The 15,591-nt window shown below is 42.0% G+C and overlaps 1 protein-coding gene across 2 annotated transcripts in view; it reads left to right on the top strand.

Annotated features, from left to right (window-relative positions):
* COL5A1 (collagen type V alpha 1 chain) overlaps positions 1-15,591 on the top strand; it is a 192,261-nt gene that overhangs the window by 164,612 nt on the left and 12,058 nt on the right. For both annotated transcript variants that reach the window (XM_088664730.1, XM_088664731.1), the window contains exons 50-63: positions 338-445; positions 1,332-1,385; positions 3,692-3,745; positions 4,178-4,231; positions 5,069-5,122; positions 5,233-5,340; positions 5,634-5,687; positions 7,954-8,007; positions 8,424-8,531; positions 9,412-9,465; positions 10,595-10,630; positions 11,124-11,177; positions 12,240-12,498; positions 13,254-13,366. In XM_088664730.1, the coding sequence (XP_088520856.1) occupies positions 338-445; positions 1,332-1,385; positions 3,692-3,745; positions 4,178-4,231; positions 5,069-5,122; positions 5,233-5,340; positions 5,634-5,687; positions 7,954-8,007; positions 8,424-8,531; positions 9,412-9,465; positions 10,595-10,630; positions 11,124-11,177; positions 12,240-12,498; positions 13,254-13,366 (1,164 nt within the window). The remainder of the gene's footprint in view (positions 1-337; positions 446-1,331; positions 1,386-3,691; positions 3,746-4,177; positions 4,232-5,068; positions 5,123-5,232; positions 5,341-5,633; positions 5,688-7,953; positions 8,008-8,423; positions 8,532-9,411; positions 9,466-10,594; positions 10,631-11,123; positions 11,178-12,239; positions 12,499-13,253; positions 13,367-15,591) is intronic.

The raw sequence follows: 15,591 nt of genomic DNA, 5'->3' as shown, positions 1-15,591 counted from the left end.
CTGCTTTTGTGCACTTCTTTATTGTATTGATTTCTTCTATTTACTTTAATGAAGTCTTTTGCGGTGAGGAGGGGGAGTCTTTCAGAAAAAGAAGGAGCGACAACTACCTGTCTTTACTGAGAACCAAGGCATTTCTGATGGGGAGGGGATCGGGAATAATAATAATAATAATAATAATAATAATAATAATAATAATAATAATAATAATATAAAGATGCTGAGTTGAGGATGATCCTTTTCATCATTTCCTTAGAGATTCTGTGTATTACCTTTAACTGAAGAGACAAGTGTTTCAAGAAGTTTGTGCCTAATGTGATCTCTTCTCTTCCATTTTCAGGGTCCTAAAGGCGAGAGAGGGGAAAAGGGAGAAGCAGGTCCCTCAGGTGCTGCTGGCCCCGCAGGACCCAAAGGCCCCCCGGGTGACGATGGACCCAAAGGTAGCCCTGTAAGTAGCCCCCACATGGATTTCACAGGCCGTGATCCCCAAAAGGAGGACAGCTTTCCCCATGTCAACATAACTGACTGAACTTGGCCAATCAAGAATTACGTTTGCAGTGTATTCTGGAACAATCACTCGTAAGGGTTGCTTTTGCTTCGGTTTCGTTAATCAATTTTTGATTAATCAAGTCTCAGTTTGCAAACTTGAGTGGTGGCCTGATGTTCTGATATCCTGTTTGAATAACTGAAACCACAACTGTTGCATGGAGTTGGGTGTGTCTCTGTGCATCCTTGGATTGGCTCTAGATGTCTGTGGGTTGTATCCAGTGTTATCCCAATGTTAGTAGGCCCATTAAAATCAGTGGGCTTAAGAGAGTAATTTCCATTGATTTTCAATTGACTGGCGCTATTACATAACACCTGTTTCACATTTGTAAAAAATCAGTCTTTCAGTGTGGTAGCACCTACACTTTGGAACTCCCAGCCTATTGACATCGTTGGCATTTGCCATATGCTTTTTTGGCACCTGCTAGAAACATTTTTGTTTAGGCAAGACTGTCCAGAAACATCGAATCTGCTTTTAATTTATTGCTGATTTTATCATTTGAATGTAAATACTGATGATTTTATTGCTTTATTCTCTTTGTAAACCACTATGAGGATTTGTTTGTTTTTTAACAACCAAGTGGTGTATAAATTTTATGAAATAAAAATAAATACATATTTTTAAATATTGTTAAAATGAATTAACAACTAAGATCTAATATTTGATACAACCCTGTGTGCTGCTGAATCAGTAGCTCATACTCTAGGCTGCAGTTTACATTCTTTGTAAGATTCACACCCAGGAACTGTAGATTTACATGGTTTAATTCTACACATTTTTTTTGTAGGGTCCGGTTGGTTTTCCTGGCGATCCGGGACCTCCAGGCGAACCTGGCCCAGCCGTAAGTACCAATTATGAAGCTGTTAATTTGCATAACTTCCTCCTCCTGGTTTCCTCTTTGAAATATGCCTCACAGTGCAAAATTCAGAAGTAGGTCCCGGGTGGGTTTCGTGGAACGGACTTTCTTGTAAGCGTGCATAGAATCAAAGACTTAACTCTCATTTTTACTCAACTACCTCTGTAGCCTTACTGCAGGGGAGGGAAATGAAGGTCACAGAGGACATTTTCCCTTGTAATGAGCAGAGCAGGTAGTGGGGATGTGAGAAGCCATCGTTTTCTGTTCTGCCGTGTATCCGTTGAATGCAACGCTGTTTCTGTTTCACTGCCATTCATCTTCCACTGTGGCAAAATGTGTAATTTAAATAATCAATTATTCCACCATGTTCATTTCAATACAAAGGAAACACAATGCAAATGAGGGAAGGGATATGGCCAATTGCGTATTGTCTGCCCACAAAAAGCATAAAATCATAGCATTTGGAAGGGAGCCAAAGCCAATCCCCTGCAAAGCAACAACAGCAGTAGATTCTGATCATATTCTTTAGACTGATTTCTGTCCTGGATATGGAACAAATAAGCTAACATTGTAAGTTTCCACTCTGTTGCTCTTTGCTTTGGAATTTTTCTGACATCTCTACTTGTGACTCATTTGAGTACACACAATACTGTTCCACCTTCATCCACCAAGCCTTGTTGCCAAATTCCACCCCACTTGGTACTGATGCAAAAAAAGGGTTTCATTTTCACCAGTGAAATCGTGGTGGGTTTGTGATTCTGCGTTTCTTATTTATCCAAGCCTCTGTTATCTATCGTATCTTTTTAAAGGGATTATTTAATAAGGTCTGCAAATATAACAGACAAGACATCAGACTAAGCATATCACCAAACTAAACACCCTCAAAACGGACATAGAGTCAAGATGAGTAGAAACACAACAATAATAATATAAAAACTTGTAAAAGAATGGATAGCATAGAATATATCCCACGGTGGATTACAAGGCTCATATTTATGCAATACATATCAAATATTCATGAACATAAAATCAGATTTAGTAGGTAGGTGCCAGCCATGAGATTCTTTGGTCAAATCAATCACAAACAGCCACCCCCAAAGATTCGAAGTCTGATGTGCCTGCATCACCCCCTTGGGGCCAGTTTTTCAGAGATAAACATGACTTTTTAAAAAACTGAAAGTCCAAAGAGGAACAATAGAGATCACCAGGTGAGCAGCAGATTTGGAATTAATTGTGGTCAACAATTGTCTTAAAACTAGGGTTTTCTGAATGCAAAACCCATTTCAACACTGAACACAACCAACCATTTTTAGGTTGCTGTCCAATAAACATGCATGTATTTTAATATTTTAATATTTGCTTTTGCAATGTATTTGCGAGATATAAAACTCTTCCAATAATCCTGGGAATGATTAAAACTGCTAGATTTTTAGTGCCCCTGCACAGAACAATAATTCCAGAATTCCTGGGTTGGGAGAATCAAGTCTTCTCTGTAGACATGACCTTCCCTTCTCCACATCATTTTCCTGAAATTTTCTGGCATAGGTTGCAATATTTTATTTTTAATTATTTTTATTGATTTTTTTCAGATAATCGAAAAACACATAATAACAAACCAAACACATACAACAAAGCTTGACTATAAGTTTAGGAACTGCTTATAAATACACAGAAAGAAGGAAAACCCCAAACAACATTTGCTGTAGAAACAGCAGTCTGGTAGACCTTGATGTTTTTTAGATTTTAATCTAAAGACCAAAAGTGTATAGTTATAACACCAGTCCTTAATAGACAATGGAGATCTGTGGGGAGGGCTGCTCCCCGTTATTGCAAAACAAATATGACAAATGGAGAGCAAATAACTGAGGAGTGTTTTGGATTTAAGCCCTCTAAGCTGCCTGTTATGCTCCATAACTTTTCCTGCAACTGCCAACAGCCATACCTTGTTCCACCATCCCTTTAGAGTACAATGGGAATAATGCCTCCAATGCTGGACCAGTTCCAGCCTAGCCTAGCCATTGTTACAAGGTGGATGATTAGTTCCCCCCCCCTCTCATCTATATATATATATCACACATTTTGCATGGTTTTCTGGAAAGAGTGATATAGCAGTGCAATGGTAAACAGAAGGAGATCAGGGTCTTTATTCAGTGGGGCTCCCCTGCTGGGGTGTGGGCTTCAGCAGTCACTCAGTCATAACAACCCTTGGTTTCCATATCTTGTGATTGCCTTCAAAGAACATGAGTTGGTGGATGGCAGAATGTGAATCTTATCTCTTGTCTTCTTTTCAGGGCCAAGATGGTCCACCAGGTGATAAAGGAGATGATGGAGAATCCGGTCAGACTGTGAGTAACCATTTGTGTATCACATCTGTTTTTTAGAGACCAGAGTTACCAGCTGTCAAGCATTTGCCCTCCTCCTCCCCAGAAGGAGATGGCGGTGGGGACATGAGACCAGCCTGCTGGGGTGAAGGCATGGGCAGGAAATCAAGGGGTACTTACCTCTCCCCTTTCCTGCCCCTAGTCTCTGATTCTCTCCCCTCCTCCCTGGTGATGGCCCCCCAAAACCCATTGGGCACCTGCTGGTATTGCCCTGTCCCCATTTTGTGCTCCTCCCAGACCCATTCTCCTTCTGGCTCTGCCAGCTCCTGACACCTTTGTAGGACAGCCAGTGGCCTATCTTGGTTGGTTGCATGGGGTAAAACTATTTGGCGTCTTCCTGTCTATCATCTCAGAGTTGCAATGATGAACTGGCTCACATTCCTTTCATATATACAGGGCTCTCCTGGTCCAACTGGAGAACCAGGCCCTTCAGGTCCACCAGGGAAAAGGGTAAGTTATCATTTTACATGGTGTCCTGTAACCTCGTGGCAAGGCTTATCAAAAACTTTCAGGGGAGCACCAGCAATGGTAGTGGGTGTCAGAGAATCATAGAACTGTAGAGTTGGAAGGGACCCCAATGATCCTCTTGCCCAATACTCTATTTGGGTTATAATTCAAGAGTGACAATGTCACTAAGTTCTATTGTTGTTGTTGTTGTTGAACAAAAATGTATTGTTAATGTGAACAGAAGCCCTATCTGTTGCTCAGCCTGTGTATGGCAACATCAGAATCACACATGAGACACTTCATTCTGGGATGGGGAAGGCTTTCAGCCTTGTGAGCAACCCTTCAGGGGGAAAACCCAGCAGAGGTAGGAGGGGCCAGAGGCAAAAGTAGGTGGGGCAACATACATGACTTCCCTTTGCACATTAGGCTACATTCCAGCCACACACATAAGTGAGAGGTTTCTACACATAGAGGTTTCTACCCTCCACAAAGGCCTTCTTAAAGGGTCAGGTGTGGACCCAGCATCTGCTGTCCCAAAGTGGTAGGTCCTCCATGGAGTGGATGTTGGTACCACCACTGAAAAAGCAGCTGCCAAACTTCCATTGAACGAGGCATGGGGGTGGGGGAGGGAGGGAGGGAGGGAGAGAGCGAGAGCAGGGCCTTAAATACTGGATGAAACACACAGGGACATAGAGGCAAGGGGCTTACATATAAGGGGAATCATAGAATTGTAGAATTGGAAGGGACCCAAAGGGTTGTCCAATCCCCTGCAATGCAGGAATCACAGAGGGCATATGGATCTGATTCTGTTTGCTTATCAACCTTCTTTATCTCTTTTAGGGCCCACCTGGGCCAGCGGGTCCTGAAGGCCGACAAGGAGAGAAAGGTGCCAAGGTAAAAAAAACCTAATTTTATTGAGGGTGCAGAAGGTCAAATCCATGTTCAGTTTCAGCCTCTGTTTCCCTCCAACAACAGCCTGATTCTCTTTTGCTTTTTCACCACAGGGTGAATCAGGCTTGGAGGGACCTCCTGGGAAAACGGGGCCTGTTGGCCCTCAGGGACCACCAGGAAAGCCTGGTCCAGATGGACTTCGAGGGATCCCCGGCCCAGTGGTGAGTATTAAGAGCACAGAAGTCATCTATAGGAAAGCCTTGTGTTGTAGGAGAAGCAAGCCATTACACCAGCATCCTAGATTCTGTGCTGGCTCCCTGAAGTCCAAGCAGTATAAAAAAAAACCATGAATGGGTTCTGCATCTTCAGAGGCTTCCACATAACTCAGGGCATAGAAAGTTGCTATGTATCAAGAGAAGCTCTCAGAGAAGCTCTGCATGGGCCTGAATTGAACTATGGAACTTGCTTTAAAAATTCAACAAATAAATAAAAATGAGTAATCCTTGTTTTGCAGGGTGAGCAAGGACTTCCTGGTGCTCCAGGCCCAGACGGACCTCCAGGACCACTGGTACGTCTGGAAGTTTTGCAGGATTTTTGTCATTTGTTTGTTTGTTGATAATGGGGATGATTGTGGAAGTTCACTTCCACTCTGTATCCACCATATTCCTGGGATCCGCTGTATTTCCAAAATCAGGTGTCCTGATCTTGTTAAGGAAGTCTGCTTTGTAATGATGGGCATTGCAGTCATAAACTGTATTCCAGCTTTTACCAGGCTGGTACCCTAGATGTTTCGGACTCCCAACTCCCATGCCCAACTTGGCAAAGCTGTTGCAGAAGCTTCTGGCTGTGGTCTAGCTGCCCAGCATGCCTTTGAATTGAGGGATGTATTCCCATTTGCAGTCAAAATGCAGCTTGGAATCCCACTCTCCTTTCTTGCATAACTTGGCTGTATTTTACAAAACCTTGTTTATCTGTGTGGAAGAAGCACTACGGTGGTTGGACTGAATGTCTGTCGAAGACTCTCTTTATTAAGAAGAAGCAATTGCATTAGAGAAGACTCCTATCACCATCTCTTCTGAATTGTTAATTCAGGTGTTCTACCTATACACAGAGGTTAACACCTTTTCTAGGGATGACAAAGATATCACAACCTGGTTAATAAGAAACCACAAGAAACAAGCTACACAGGAAAAACAGCATTCCATCCTTCCTTCATTCTGACTTCTTCTTACACTTGAACAGAAATATGGCCTTAAAATAAAAACAGGCTCAAGCCTGTTACAGGTCCAGATCCTTGCACACCCCAAACCCACACATTCTGCTTCAACATGTATGTTGCTAGAGCTGGGTGGTGGCAAGAAAGTTTGGATATGAGAATATTATGAGATTCCAAAGATACTGGGTTTACATTTTTGAAAATGTGGGTATAAGTAGATGAGTTGGGTCTGGATTAGGTCTGGATGGGGGAGAAATTTGATTCAGGTCATATTGAAGAGCAAACCTACTTCCTTCTTACTGTTGCACACCACCCCCATCTCTGAGTGATGCAAGATTTCAGGGGTTCCAAACTCTTGCCCAGGGTTTGTGTTTCCTTTTGGAATGAAGCACAGAGGAGACTGTGGTGTCTTTATAATATATGGTTTATTTTCAAATATACAACCTGAGCCTATGATGGAAGGGTTCACAGCATTAACACCCCAAAGGGTCTAGTTTTTCCCCATAGCCATATCCTTGGATTCAGACAGACATCATACATTGCTCTCTGACTCTCCAGTTTGCTGTGTTATTTCTAGGTCTCATCACTACAAACTTTAAACTCCAAATTAGAAAGGCTTTGTCTTTCTAACTATCTGTGAGTTGAGGGAGGGGCCCCACTCATATGTTATCTTGCACAGAGCCCCCTTTCATTTGTTCTCTTGATTCATCACCCAGGCAATCACAACACAGGGTTAATAATAATAATAATAATAATAATAATAATAATAATAATATATTATTTATACCCTGCGCCCATCTGACTGGGTTTCCCCAGCCACTCTGGGTGGCTCCCAACATAATTAAAAGCACAATAAAACATAAAACATTAAAAACTTCCCTAAACAGGGCTGTCTTCAGATGTCTTCTAAAAGTCAGTTTATTTCCTTGACATCTGATGGGAGGGCGTTCCACAGGGCGGGTGCCACTACCAAGAAGGCCCTCTGCCTGGTTCCCTGCAACCTCACTTCTCACAGGGAGGGAACCGCCAGAAGGCCCTCGGAGCTGGACCTCAGTGTCCAGGCTAAACTATGGAGGTGGAGACGTTCCTTCAGGTATACTGGGCCAAGGCCATTTCAGAAGGCCGAGGCCAGGAAGCTAAACTGGTTTATATTTTAATACTTGCTAGATCCAGGAATTAGAAGGAACTGCATTACAGCCTACTTCCTCCCCCACCCTCAAACTCGTATCAGCACTTTTAATTTGAGAACTGAAACACAGCCCTCCTTTGAACTTCTCCAGATTTTGCAGTGACATTTTCCAGCTAAGTAATGTGTACAAAAAGGCGAATATTAGTATAAATTATCCCTATAAATGCATGCATTAGTGAAATTGACATGTGTATATCAGGAAAGATTTGCACCTAACGTTTTCATGAGATCTTTCTAAAGAAATCACAAATTGATGTGGAAATAATGGAGAACCAAACTAAAGACTGCAAAAATAAGAAACCAGAATTTGACATATTCACCCCTCCCTCAAAATTTCCATCCAAAACAAGTTTAAGCTCTCACTTATCTAAAGGGAAGTTTATGGCATGGTGCTATTTATTTACAGTATGTTCCTCTTTCTTTCTTAAGGGACCACCTGGTTTACCTGGCTTGAAAGGAGATTCTGGTCCAAAGGGAGAAAAGGTGAGTGGCCTGATTTTGGACTAGACTTGCAAGTGTACTTTTGATGATAAAGAGTTAATTCCTCACTCTAAGCCTAACAGCACTGTGACATACAGGTCCCAGTCCAACACTCTAACCACTATGCCAGCTCACTAGTCCACAAGATTTGCTTACATCTCTTTTTTTAAAAAACAAACAAAAACAATGTGTTTTAATGATTTTTTAAGATGCTTTAAATTGTTCTTCAATACTTCAATTAATTAATTAATTGATCTATTTTAATGAGATTATTTTATCACTGATTCATTTCCTGCCTGGGCTCCTTGGAGAGGAAGGGGTGGGATATAAATTTGATTAATGTGTTAAATTTAATAAAGATGCTTTTCTTTACCTTCACATGCTTGAGATTTTGAAATGCATCATTTGATCTTTCCTAGGGTCATCCAGGTCTGATTGGTTTGATTGGACCCCCTGGTGAGCAAGGTGAAAAGGGAGACCGAGGCCTTCCAGGCCCTCAAGGAGGATCGGGGCCTAAAGGAGAACAGGTGAGCATCCAGGAGCTTGATGGGAAATTTCCTTTCTCATTTTTACATCTTCCGTTCAATCAGCAAGACTGATTTCTAAGTGGTGACTGGGGGAGAAATTTGATTTTTGCTTGTGTTTTAATGAGAAACTACTTGATTTCCACTACTCATACCAATACACTATGCAGCTATCCTTCAAACTTTCACATTCCTATATTTTGCAATGCACTTCTCAAACCAAACAACCTGTACAAGAAATGCATTTGTGGGGGGGGGGGGGAATGTGAGAACCCATTAGTAAAAATAGCATATAAAAAGATATTATATATGGAGAAACTGCTGTCAAAACTGTTATTCATTTGGGGTAGAGTGTGTGGGAAACCATGCTAAGATGCTGATGAAATTTAAATTAATAAAATTGCTAAATTGGATTGAGAAAACATGTGGACAGTCTGTTGTTAGATGTTGCCAGACATTATCCCATCAGCCCCAATCAACGTGGCCAATGACAGTGGAAGAATGACTTTGTAGTTTAGCAACATCTGCAGGGCCAGAGGTTTCCTACACCTGGTCTGTTGTAATGGCGATAGCATTAACTTACTTTAAGAGGCCACATATCAATCAGCCAAAGAGATTTATGGGGAAATGTTCCTAATGTTTTGGAATGATAAATATGCAACATAACATAAAACCATACATTCCTTTTAATTTACTGTACTCCTATAAATATTCACGAGTACTTCTGTATTGTATAATAATTAATTAGTTTGATTAAATCTTTGAATATTTTTAAACATCCAAATTTAGAATTAGTTCCTCCAAAGCTTGTTGTTAGCAACAGATACTTTCTGAATTCCTCTTGAATAAACATTGATTTTGCTGTTTGGATTTCTTTCTATAGGGTATTCCAGGTCCGTCTGGTCCAATTGGTCCTCCTGGTCCTCCAGGGTTACCGGTATGTAGCAAGTTCTCAGAGATCCTGATTCCCAAAATGATGGTGCAAATGAGTCACTTGTGACTAAGAGAGGCGAGCTATTTAGTAAATAGCCTGGTAGGCTACCGTACATGTCATTGTGTCCTGTCGTGGGTTCAACAAGCAAATGGGAGCCCCGAAAACTACCAGAAACCACCTGTTGCACCAGATCTTTCTCAGATTCTACTGACCGATCCCTAGAATTCACTGACCCTCTTCTTTCGTGTGCATGCACACGAAAGCTCATACCAAAATAAAAACTTAGTTGGTCTTTAAGGTGCTACTGAAGGGTTTTTTTTTATTTTGTTTCGACTCAGACCAACACGGCTACTGTACCTACCTGTAACATCTTCTATATAGAAGAGCAGCTTTCTAGGGTTTCAAGCAGGGGACATTTCCAGCCCTACCTGGAGATGTTCGGATAGAACCTGGCATATTCAGCATGCAAAGCTGCTGCACCAAAATTGAGCTATGGCCCATCCCAGAGTACACCTAGGAGTTGGCTGAGTTAGCCCCCGAATAGAATGAATGGACATGACTAACTTTGGAACATAAATTTCTGTGAGTCTATGATTCTATGATACTCTGAGTAAAATGTAGGCAGGAGACAACCCATAGTAATTCTGAAATTTCTTTTTTTTAAAAAATGTTAAACAGATGTTTTAAAATATTGCTTCGAGGCTTCATAGAATCATAGAATTGTAGACTTGGAAAGGACTCCAAGGGTCATCTAATCCAGCCCCCTGCAGTGCAGGAATCTCTCAACTAAAGCATCCATGACAGGTGGCCATCCAACGTCCACTGCCTTCTGAGGATGTCCTTTCCACTGTCAAAGAGCTCTTACTGTCAGAAAATTCTACCTAATGTTCAGTTGGAATCTCCTTTCTTGTGACTTGAATCCATTGGTTCGTGTCCTACCCTGTAGAACAGGAGAAAACAAGCTTGCTCCATCTTCCATATTTGAGGAGAGGTGAAATGTATCCCTAGCACATTCATTTGAAACCTGCAATAGTGTTTGGGTTTTAAATCAGTAGTTTGCATTAATGTGAGTGATAATTTGTGTATGTGTGTGAATCTACTAACTGTTGGTTTGGCTCTCTCCATGGTCTAGGGTCCCCCTGGTCCAAAAGGTGCTAAAGGATCATCGGTAAGTCGAACCTATGCAACTGGGAACATTAATTTGGTAAAGTCATGCCAAAGTCACATTTTGGTCTCCCATCTTGATTCAAAATGGCACCTGGCATCTGAGCATCAAAGACGATCCCTGCCCAAGGAACCCCTGAATTGAGTTTGGCAACAATATCTTGAGAAGCAGCTACACCAAAAAAATGTGCAAAGTCACACCAAAGTTGTTTTTCGGGCTACCATCTTGAATCAAAATGGCTCTCTGCGTTCAAACATTGATGAAAACTGCCACCCCTCTTCGGGTGTGTTAAGAGATGGCCTTACCTGGTTCTTTTAACTACACTCAGAAGGCTATCTTTGTTCATCGTGCAGCTGCTCCCATATAAAGGACTTGGGGTCAGAGGGCTGGCCACAGCAAATAGGAGTTATCCCTTGATGGCAAGTCTCTGGTCTGTGGTTGTCTGTATTGCCCACCTAACTAACATGTGCTGGTTTCTGTTTCTTTGTCTTTCTAGGGTCCAACAGGTCCAAAAGGGGAAACGGGTCACCCTGGGCCACCAGGGCCTCCTGTAAGTACTGGTCACCATGTCCTTTGTGTTTTTGGAACACCTCTCCCCTTTTTATTGGAAATATTTACAGGCAGCTTTTTCATAAACAAATAACAAAGTTGTTTACACCAAAATGACATAGGACCTTACAGTAAATACACAGGAAAGTTAAAAGCAGACATCAGTTAACCATTGTGGAAGGATCTCTTCTTAACTGCCTGCACAGGCCTGGGAGAATAACAAATGTTTTCAATGGGTGTTTAAAAGTTGGTATAGAAGGTTCCTGCTGAAAGTCCAGTGCCTTAAGTTCCCCTGGACTGGGCCAATGACACTAAAGGCTTAGTTTCTCATTGGTGTCAAACAAGCCTCCCCAACTCAGGGGACATCTAACAATCCTCCTGCAGAGAATTTCATTGTTCAACATAGAATATAAAGGCTCAGGTGATCCCTGAGGTACCCTGGATGTTAGTTGTTCAGGGCTTTGTAAATTAATACAATGACCTTGAACCTTGGGAGCAGCTTGGTAGAGATGGGCAGCCAGTAAATATGCTTTGAAACCAAGAACAGAGCAACACGTGGCCAAATACGAACGAACAGAATGTATTTACAACATATGTAATGTCAAACAAGACTAGAATATATAATATAATTCACATGAAAACAATTCCAATAGGTCTCTGGAAGTCCCTGTTGATATGAATGGAACCAAATGGCAAAAAGTCATTCAATAAGAAACACGCTGAAAAGCTTTGTATTGCAAAGTTTCAAAGTAGTTAAGTAGTCAGCGAACTTGTCGTATTCCAAAGTTCCAAAGTAACTGAAGTAAAAATATGGAACGCTTCACGAATTTGCGTGAACCTGGCTTGGTATTAGATGGGCAGCCAGTATAACAGCGGGTCCCATGTTCTCAGCGGGATGCCCCCATCAGCAATCTGGATACCACATTCTGCACCAGCTGGAGCTTCCAAACCAGGCCCAAAGGCAGTCCCTTGAAGAGCAGCTTACAGTAGTCCATCCTTGTGTTGTCTTTCTCTGTCTTCAGCACCAGTTTAACTGTGTCACTCTACTTCTTCCTTGCCCCAGGGTCCTCCAGGGGAAGTGATCCAACCACTTCCCATCCAGTCCTCCAAGAGGACCCGGCGGAACATTGACGCCAGCCAGTTAGTCAACGAAGGCAATGCTGACAACTACATGGACTACGCCGACGGCATGGAGGAGATCTTTGGCTCCTTGAACTCTCTGAAACTGGAAATTGAGCAGATGAAGCACCCGCTGGGCACTCAGCACAACCCGGCTCGCACCTGCAAAGATCTGCAACTCTGTCATCCGGATTTCCCAGACGGTATGGATGGGCATCAGTGGAAATGGGGAAGGGGAAGTAGGGTTCATCTGGGAACCAGAACAGTGTTGTACACATCTGCAATTTCTACATGCCTCAGATAGGGATGGAGGAGACGTTCAGTTCGGTAGCTGGGATTCCTGAATTGCTGGGATTGCTGCCGGTATTCGTACAGGTTGACCCATGGGGTCCCTTCCACCTCCACAACTCTTGAGTCTAAAAGCTGGTTCCATCAAACCTGCACTTTCTGAAACAATAGGCAAATCAAAAATTTGCACTTACCCTAATTCCGTGATGCAGTTCTCCAATCAACCAGTGTTTCACAAAATGCATAGCTTAGGGGGAAGAGTGCATAAAAAATGAGGATATTAGGGGGGAAAGTGCATAAAAAATGAGGATACGAAAATAACATACAAATACAAATAACGTTTAGGGAAATCTCTTGCAAAAATGTATTTGTTGGTGAAAACTGCACATAAGCATTTGTTGCATAAAATTGGTTTATTAGGAGAAATTCACTCCAAAATGCTCGTGGATTTTCATGAGGATTATTTTTAAGAGGGATTGCAAATTGCTACTGAGAAAACAAAACATATCCTTCCATCCCTAGTCCCTTTTTATTGTTGCAAAAAGAAATTGGTGTCATACAGTAGGATTTTCACAAACGTAGGAATGTGTTAGATGATTAAATCGTAGGATTTGTATCAACTCTTCCTGTCTTCCTCCCTCCCCTCAAAAAAACATGGTCCCAACTCCAGGTGAATACTGGGTAGATCCTAATCAAGGTTGTTCCAGGGATTCCTTCAAAGTTTACTGTAATTTCACCGCTGGTGGGGAGACCTGCATCTTCCCAGATAAGAAGTCAGAAGGGGTAAGTGATTCTTGTGAGCTTTTTCCTCTTACTTTCTTTCTCACTAATCTGATTCCTTTCTCACTAATCTGGGCATCCCTTTCACTTTCACATTGGAAGGCAGGCAGAAAAAGTTGACCTGTCCATTGGATCCTTGATTTGGTTCTATAGGAAGCTTAAAATCATATAATTGTAGAGTTGGAAGGGCCCCCGAGGGTTATCTAGCCCAAGCCCCTGCAATGCAGGGGTCACAGCTAAAGAATCCCTGGTAGGTGACTATCCAACCACTGCTAAGAAACCTTCAACAAATGAGAGTCCACCACATTATTTAGAACCAAGCGGCCCCTATCTCTGTGCCTAATTGCACCCTAAAAAGCTACTCAATTCCTAATCATGGCTTGATCTCCAGAAATATATTTGAAGTGAGAGGCTGTAGCTCAAAAGGCCTGTGTATAAATTATTGTGATAAAGAAAAGGTACTTGCTTATTCACAGTACATATTTTTTTATAAGCCTAATAGCTCACTGTCCTGAAAGTAGCCTTTCCCATGTTTGCATATAAAATGCAGAAAAAATGTAGCTGTGTTGCATTTCATAAAGAAATCATGAGAGCAGTTAATAGGCTGGGAGTGGAGAGATTATGTAGAACAGTATTAAGGAGGAACAGGAGACTTTGATGAAATTTTTTTCCAGTGGGCTGTTATGAACATTTTAGGAAGAAAACATGATTTCCTTAATCATTCCACTGTTCAGGATACAGTGGTACCTCTACTTACGAATAACTCTACTTACGAATAACTCTACTTACGAATGGAGCTCCGTCCGCCATCTTTTTGCGGTTTAGATAGGACTTTTTCTACTTACGAATTTTAGATAGGGTTGCTTCGACTTACGAATTTTTTTCTCCCAATGCATTCCTATGGGATTCGACTTACATTTTTTTTTTACTTACAAATGTGCGTTCGGAACGCATTAAATTTGTAAGTAGAGGTACCACTGTATAGTCAAAGCCTTCCAGGTCAGATCCTTTAAGATTATGCTTCAAAGAACTCCAGGCTCCAGGGCTCCGTGGCTCCGTGGCAGAGCATCTGCTTTGCATGCAAAAGGTCCCAAGATCAGTCTCCAGTTGCATCTCCAGCTAGGACTGGAAAAGACCCCTTTTCAAAATTCTGAAGAGCTTTTGGCAATGCTAAGCTGGATGGACCCAATGGCCTGGCTCAGTAAAACTATATTTGATAGCTGTCTTCAACTATCTGAAGGATTCCCATGTGGAAGATGGAGCCAGCTTGTTTTCTGCTGCTCTGGAGGGGAGGACCCAAACCTATGACAAGAATGACAAGAAAGGAGATTACAACTAAACATCAAGAATAGCTTTCTGTCATTCAGTGGTGGAACAGACTCCCTTCGAAGGTGGTGGCCTCTCCTTCCTTGGAGGTTTTTTAACATCCTGTGGTTGAATGGCCATCTATCAAGGATTCTTTTGCAGTTATTCCTGCATTGCAGGGGGTTGGACAAGATGGCGTTTGGAGTCCCTTCCAATGCTACAATTCTATGATTCCATGATTCTAAGATAGCTTCCTATATTCCTATTTAACTCAACCTTTTATTCAGAACTATGAGGACTAGTTCTTTGTTTATAGGGGAAGGACCACAACTCGATGAAGCATTTGCTTTGTATGCAGGAGGCCCTATGTTTAATCTCCAATGGCGTCTCCAAGTAGGAAACCCTAGAGAACCACTGCTGCCAGTCAATGTAGGCAGTACTAAACTTAGATGGACCAATGGATTTCACTCAGTATAATGCAGCTTCCCGTGTGCTTTTTCAACTCAACTCTTTCTTCAAAAGTATGAAGACTAGACTCCTACTTCAGTTCTAAAGGAAGGGCTCAGTAGTTGAACATATTACTTGCATGCAAGAAGATTCCGTGTTCAGTCTTCAGGTAGGGCTGGCAATGTCCTGTACCCAAAGTCCCAGAGAGCCTCTGCCACTGCGTATTGGAAATATTGAGCCTTCAGTAGAAGGCAACACCCAATTTCTTATGTTTTTCCCTAAGCATAGAATTACTTCCAATTTCCTCCTTCAGCTCTGTGCACTTTTCTTCACTTCTTTATGCAGCACATGGTTAAACTATGGAACTTTCTCCCACAGGAGGCAGTGATGGCCACTAAAGTGGGTGATTTTAAAAGAGGGCAAATCCATGGAGGAGAGGGCTATTGATGGCTACTAACCACAATGGCTATGTTCTG

The sequence above is a fragment of the Zootoca vivipara genome, chromosome Z2, assembly GCF_965207765.1.
Source record: "Zootoca vivipara chromosome Z2, rZooViv2.hap1.1, whole genome shotgun sequence".
Classification (NCBI taxonomy): Eukaryota; Metazoa; Chordata; class Lepidosauria; order Squamata; family Lacertidae; genus Zootoca; species Zootoca vivipara.
Note: the sequence above shows the minus strand (reverse complement) of the source record. Positions and strands in the feature narration are given on the sequence as shown.